The sequence below is a fragment of the Mastacembelus armatus genome, chromosome 3 (assembly GCF_900324485.2).
Source record: "Mastacembelus armatus chromosome 3, fMasArm1.2, whole genome shotgun sequence".
Taxonomy (NCBI): Eukaryota; Metazoa; Chordata; class Actinopteri; order Synbranchiformes; family Mastacembelidae; genus Mastacembelus; species Mastacembelus armatus.
In genome coordinates, this window is record NC_046635.1 from 16,304,517 (window position 1) to 16,311,809 (window position 7,293).

Below are 7,293 nucleotides of genomic sequence, written 5' to 3' on the forward strand. Positions count from 1 at the left end.
CTGTTTATGTAATGTTAGTAGCCTACTTCTTTCACAATACCTCAAAATATCAGTCAGCTGCAATAAATTTGGGCAAGTAGGGTGCTTATGGCATTAGTAACTACATGTTTCTATCTATCATCCAAAAAGGATGACAGCATAGGGATGACATGCACTAGGGTTATATTAGCCTACTATAGGCTGTCTTAATGGCTCACCTGAACCTGTTTTCTTCTAAATAAATACATAAATAAATAAACGTATGTCCATCTGTGGGGAGAAAAGAAATTTCGAATGGGTCTGAGTATGTTTTTACAATATTTCAATACACTATCCATACATGTAGGTTACTGTTTATAGACTAATACTGTCAAAATAACATGGTGAAGCCAATTGAGTTCTTTCACTCGCTCTTTTTTTTCTTTGCTTCCTTGTACAAAACTCTCTTTGGTTTCTTCGCCGACTCTGCCATGGAGTTGGTTTTGAGAATTCCATATTAGATCGTTCCCTCTTAGTCGCATTCTTCCGCTGACAGCAAGATGGTGGTGGTGGTGATGGTGAGGGGTGTGGGAGGACTGAGTGATCCTACCTGATCACAAAAGTTACAAAGTGCTGTGCTGTGCTGCGAACCCGCTCACGTTGCAGCGGCGGTAGAATTCGTCCGGTTGAGTTGTTCTACCAGTGAAATAATTTTAGGCACAGTACTTTAAGGTCGAAAATCTAAATAGTGTTCCTTTAATCTATAGACAAACGAAATGGCAATACTTACAAACCATGTGCTCATATTTCAGATACATGAAATTGGATGAGCATCAAATATTACTAACATTATCAGCAATATAGCCCACCTTAAAACTCGATGTAGGCTAACAATAGTCAGTAAACTACTGTAACCCAGTCTGCAAAAATAGACTAGGCTATTAATCAATAAACCATTTACATGTCCACATTTGTACTTCCTTTACATTTCAGTTATTATGCCTACCTTCACATTTTATTGATGAAAAATCATCATCAGCCCTCAGTTCCAATTCTTTCAAATTTACTCAGTTACAAGCACAGACTGAAAATTTCAATTTTGAACAGTCACGTGCTCCAACATCCACCAACACACATCCAACTCCTGGATGTAATCTAATCTATTTCATTGGTCCATTTGAACCTAAAATAGTTTATTCTATCTCTAAAAAACAAGTCCACATTATCTAAGGTTTTATGACTACACGACTTCACAAAATCATGATAACCACTTTATCTTTTAGGGGTGCTGGCTGAGATTTAGGGGAGCTTTAGCCTAATGTTAGAGAAATTCAAATGTTTACCCTCTTGTAACCTGATCCACCTTGCTTTAGTATAACTGAAACACTGAATAGGGCCTATTGTGTATTGTGGAAATATAATTGTTGCTCTCAGTGAGCACAGTTTGCTCTAACCTTGATAAGAGCCCAAATGTCTTTCTGTGAGAAATCACCTCCCTTTTGTGTTACCATGAAAACTGATGTGTTGGGCTGCAAGCAGCCAGTGACCCTCATGCTGTACCAAGGTGCTGTGTGACTGTTACTCCTTGCAAGTAAAACTTCTATATAATCTCACCGAAGTTCATCCTCTGAGTCTATTTGTTAAAGAATTTACCTAACACCTAACCAGCCTAAACTCACCACTCTATGATTGGCAACATCATGCTGCTGGGGTGTTTTTCAGCGGCAGGGACTGGGAGACTGGTCAGGGTTGAGGGAAAGCTTAATAGAGCAAAGTACAGATATCCTCAATGAAAACCTGTTCCCCAGCACTCAGGACCTCAGACTGGGCCGAAGGTTCACCTTCCAACAACCCTAAGCACACAGTAAAGATAACACAGGAGTGGCTTAGGAACAACTCTGTGAATATCCTAGAATGGCTCAGCCAGAGCCCTGACTTGAACCCTGTTGAACATCTCTGGAAAGATCCTAAAATTCCTATCCACCAATATTCTCTATCCAACCTGACCAAGCTTGAGAGGATTTGTAAAGGAGAATGGCAGAAAATTCCCCAGTGCAGGTGTGCAGAGACTGGAGGCTGTAATTGCTGCCAACAGTACTTCAACTAAGTACTGAGTAAAGGGTGTGAATAGTTATGTAAATATGATATTTAAGTTATTCCTTTTAAAAAAATCTTCCTGAACTGTGTACAAGTTGGTTATAGCCAATGTATTTTAACAAACCCAGAGAATCAAATAATCAGGGGAAAAATAAAGTGAATCATATAATGACAATGAATCTAATATCGAATTTGACATAAAAACACACAGCGTCTTTGGTCAGCACCGACAGAAACAGACTGTCTCGGCCTACTTACACAGATTTACAATGTGGGTAGCTTCATCAAATACAAAGATCTATGCATTTATTATGTATGATTTAAACATTTCCTTGAATAATAACTTTTATATAATATCCTGTTTCAGTGCACAACACATGGAAAGTTCAGCTATCTCTGCAATAAGGTAAATGAATGTATGCATATTTAGCCAGTAATAATTTGCAAAAATTGACCTCAGGCTTTGTTCTCTATAAAATATCATTAATATTTAAATTACTGAGCAGGATAGAAAGTAATACAAATATTAATACTAAAGATCTAACATAAGATGATGATGGTGAATAATAAAGATTAAGTCTCATCAAACACTGGATTCAGTTTACACAGCCTCTAACTTGCAGGTTCGTTATTTAATTGTACATTCAGCCACATTATATTTTTGTGTCATGATGAATGTGGAACTAAAAGAGCAGTTGACCTTACTTCTTACAGTAAAGCATTTATTTTTTTGTTTTTTCAGTTGATGCATTAAAAAGTGATTAAAACTTGATGAGGATGATCAAGTTATAAATTGCCCAAGTGCCAGTTTCTCAATAACTAGATAAATTATTAAAAGTTGTGAGGTCCAGGTTTAGGGGTTCAGTTAGCAAAGCAGCATGGCACCACTCTGCAGGAAACGTTCAGCCTCTGTTTCACTCTGCTACTAAGATCCCATCTTCTTCTCCATGCTTAAATGAAAGATAAATAGAATTAAATGCCTGATCTAGAGTGAAGCGATAATTTTCAGTTATTTTCAGCCTGGCTCTTAGTTTCCTAAATTTCACCTTGATGTTCCTTGCTAAGCGTGGATCACTTTAATTTTCATTCCCATGTCCAAAATGTATCTGGGAGCAAATTCAACAGTGATTGGTGGCAAAATAAGAGACAGGCTTAAAATAACTGAGAACACACATTATGTTTGGAGAACATTTGTTGAGATCACAAATGACAGAGAATATGCAAGAATGGAAGTAAATCACATATAAATCTACTTTAAACACAATCTTCACAATAAAGCAAATGGTGTAAATATTAGCATAATAGGACAGCTAACATTAGTGACTTGCAAGGAAATCAGGCAGTGTAATAACAAACTGGATAAAATTTGATAAAAAAGACTACACAATTGCTTACTTGTATTTGATGAGACGACTTCCCTGAATTAGCTGTGCTGTCTCATTAGTCAGATGGCAAGCAAACAGTAGCCAATTGCGTGGCTGCACTTTATAGGCGAACCTCATGAAGAGCAGAGAATAGCAGCACAGAGCTGTAAGTTATGAGGAAACACAGACAATAGTTATGTTTTTTATTACTTACTCTCACAGCAGTCTTCTTTTAGACTATTTAATTATGACACTTGTTACTACTGTTCAGAAGGTAAATATAACAGTGTTTTCTTTAGGATACAAAAATAAAGCTTCTGAATAGGAGGTTTTACTTTCTTATTCCACACAGAAATGATAGGGGTACTGTGTGTCATGCATTGGTACATCTGTGTTTGTCAGTATATGTGTGACTTACCAAAGGTCATCCGACCACTGATAATCTCAGGGCTCTTCTTCATATCAGTGATGGCAGCTATGGGTAGACCCCAGTTTGCTACAGGACCCCAGAAATGCTGTACAGACAGAGACAAACTGACAAGTATAGTTTGGACCACAGAGATTTGAAAATGATGCAACTACATAAATATCAGTACACCTAGTATTGGGTTAATCAGTATGATCAGAAAGAAAAAATAAAACAGCAGACAAAATGAGAAGAGATAAAGGTATGTTCTGACTGAGGATGAGGACTTACAGTGCTGTCGAAGTTTTTTTCAGTTATTTTCAGGGCCACATAGGAGAGAAAAAAAAATACAGATATGAGCCAACTACAACCTAAAATAGGTCACAGGCCATTTTCAGAAAATTCATACATGACAAAAGGAAAAAGTAAAATTTAAAGAATTCAGAACCCAAGATGAGTATTTCAGATTGCTTTGTCTCCACTTCACTACATAATGAATTACATATGATTTTAGACTCCAGATGAAAATGTTAAACTGTCAACCATAACACTCATCAGAAGTAGCTATAAAACGTGACTACACTGTGGTGAGTATACAAAGACCATCAGGGCACATGGACACATTAACCAGACTGACTACAGTTTCAAACCACAATCCAGTTCAATACTGGTGTCAGGGAAAAAACAATTAATACTGTTTAATTATAGGGTATTTCTATGGCAAACGTCAATATAAGCCCTCCCAAATAGTTCACCTAGTTAGAAAACATACAAATAAGTACATCAAGAGTGTGCTGCATTTACAGTAAACCTCCTATACTGGAATAACAAGTCCAGTAGGACTACAAACGCACAAAGCACAACTGTCCTTGAAAACTAGCAAGACAATTGTGCTAAAGCTGAAGACAATAATACACAGATTGCAGAAAATAGTAACATAACTTTGTTAAAACGTTATCTAGATCATGACAGCAAGTTCAGCTAAAAAATTAGCTTATTATCTAACGTTAGATATCAGCTAAACTGAAGCTAGTCACTTGACAGCCAACTAGCTAGATTCATATGCCTGCTAACAGAGAAATCTAGGTTAGTAATTTCCAATACATACCTCATCAAATAATCTCTGAATTCTTTACTCTTCAAGTGGTCAATAGCTTTCCGAGCAATTGTCCCTGCCATGATTTAATGTTGGGCTGGTGCCTGTTTTAGAACACTCTCGGTGTCTCAAAGGGTGACACAAAACCCAGCTCAGAGGACGACTGTCTTCTTCTTCGTCGTCGTCGTCTATTACGTTTATTGGCGGTTGGCAAACTAAGTTAAGGTGCATTACCGCCAACTACCGGGCTGGAGTGTGGAGTATGGCCTGAGGGAATACTTAAGTGGAGTGAATAATTACATACATACCGACGTACACATCTGTACTGCATGAATAAATATAGACACTAATTAAATTCGAGTGAAAAACCCTGTGTCTTTGAGATATTCCTTAGGAATTTCCCTTACATCCCACATTTTATTAAACAAGTCCAATCTTTTATATCGTGACAGAGCTAAAAATTGAGTTTTTGGATTTTTGGATAGTTACTTTTCTACTTACGCAATGTTCTGATGATAAGTTGTATTTGTGCAAACAACTTCACCAATAAGTCTGACTCTGCCTTATCTTTATCATTAACTGCATAGTGTCATTAGTGTCAGGAATTCTGTTATTTATACAGTGGGTACGGAAAGTATTCAGACCCCTTTAAATTTTTCACTCTTTGTGTCATTGCAGCCATTTGCCAAAATCAAAAAAGTTCATTTTATTTCTCATTAATGTACACTCAGCACCCCATCTTGACAGAAAAAAACAGAAATGTAGAAATTTTTGCAAATTTATTAAAAAAGAAAAACTGAAATATCACATGGTCATAAGTATTCAGACCCTTTGCAGTGACACTCATATTTAACTCACATGCTGTCCATTTCTTCTGATCCTCCTTTTGATGGTTCTGCTCCTTCATTGGAGTCCAGCTGTGTTTAATTAGTTTTTAATTAAACTGATTGGACTTGATTAGGAAAGGCACACACCTGTCTATATAAGACCTTACAGCTCACAGTGCATGTCAGAGCAAATGAGAATCATGAGGTCGAAGGAACTGCCCAATGAGCTCAGAGACAGAATTGTGGCAAGGCACAGATATGGCCAAGGTTACAAAAGAATTTCTGCAGCACTCAAGGTTCCTTAGAGCACAGTGGCCTCCATAATCCTCAAATGGAAAAAGTTTGGGACACCAGAACTCTTCCTAGACCTGGCCGTCCAGCCAAACTGAGCAATCGTGGGAGAAGAGCCTTGATGAGAGAGGTAAAGAAGAACCCAAAGATCACTGTGGCTAAGCTCCTGAGATGCAGTAGGGAGATGGGAGAAAGTTCCACAAAGTCAACTATCACTGCAGCCCTCCACCAGTCGGGGCTTTATAGCAGAGTGGCCCGATGGAAGCTTCTCCTCAGTGCAAGACACATGAAAACCCTCATAGAGTTTGCCAAAAAACACATGAAGGACTCCCAGACCATGAGAAATAAGATTCTCTGGTCTGATGAGACCAAGATTGAACTTTTTGGCGTTAATTCTAAGCGGTATGTGTGGAGAAAACCAGGCACTGCTCATCACCTGCCCAATACAATCCCTACAGTGAAACATGGTGGTGGGAGCATCATGTTGTGGGGGTGTTTTTCAGCTTCAGGGACAGGACGACTGGTTGCAATTGAAGTAAAGATGAATGTGGCCAAGTACAGAGATATCCTGGAAGAAAACCTCTTCCAGAGTGCTCAGGACCTCAGACTGGGCCGAAGGTTCACCTTTCAACAGGACAATGACCCTAAGCACACAGCTAAAATAACAAAGGAGTGGTTTCGGAACAACTCTGTGACCGTTCTTGACTGGCCCAGCCAGAGCCCTGACCTAAACCCAATTGAGCATCTCTGGAGAGACCTGAAAATGGCTGTCCACCAACGTTCACCATCCAACCTGACAGAACTGGAGAGGATCTGCAAGGAAGAATGGCAGAGGATCCCCAAATCCAGGTGTGAAAAACTTGTTGCATCATTCCCAAGAAGACTCATGGCTGTACTAGCTCAAAAGGGTGCTTCTACTCAATACTGAGCACAGGGTCTGAATACTTATGACCATGTGATATTTCAGTTTTTCTTTTTTAATAAATTTGCAAAAATTTCTACATTTCTGTTTTTTTTCTGTCAAGATGGGGTGCTGAGTGTACATTGAGAAATAAAATGAACTTTTTTGATTTTGGCAAATGGCTGCAATGACACAAAGAGTGAAAAATTTAAAGGGGTCTGAATACTTTCCGTACCCACTGTACATGTTTGCATTTTATTGAGTAAGTGTATTAAATGGTCTGTTGATCTTTTTAACATTTAGATGTAATAAGTATTGTAATCTTGGGGAAATTCATTTGTCTCTGTTCTTTT

General features: G+C 38.2%; 1 protein-coding gene across 1 annotated transcript; it reads right to left on the reverse strand.

Moving 5' to 3' along the window:
* Window positions 1-2,207: 2,207 nt before the first annotated feature.
* LOC113122839 (mitochondrial pyruvate carrier 1-like) lies at window positions 2,208-5,114 on the reverse strand. Its single transcript, XM_026294459.2, has 5 exons — window positions 4,934-5,114; window positions 4,117-4,120; window positions 3,838-3,934; window positions 3,451-3,583; window positions 2,208-3,005 (listed from the first exon to the last, which is right to left on the reverse strand). Exons 1-5 carry the CDS (start codon window positions 5,002-5,004, stop codon window positions 2,981-2,983), a joined length of 330 nt encoding a protein of 109 aa, XP_026150244.1. The 5' UTR covers window positions 5,005-5,114; the 3' UTR covers window positions 2,208-2,980.
* Between the last annotated feature and the right edge of the window lie 2,179 nt (window positions 5,115-7,293).

What these genes read in the sequence shown, in the direction of transcription:
- LOC113122839 (XM_026294459.2), bottom strand. Translation starts at nt 5,004, where the DNA reads ATGGCAGGGACAATTGCTCGGAAAGCTATTGACCACTTGAAGAGTAAA. An exon ending in CAGTGGTCGGATGACCTTTG is followed by an intron (nt 3,584 to 3,837) that starts GTAAGTCACACA and finishes CATAACTTACAG; the next exon opens with CTCTGTGCTGCTATTCTCTG. An exon ending in AGTCGTCTCATCAAATACAA is followed by an intron (nt 3,006 to 3,450) that starts GTAAGCAATTGT and finishes CTTTCATTTAAG; the next exon opens with CATGGAGAAGAAGATGGGAT.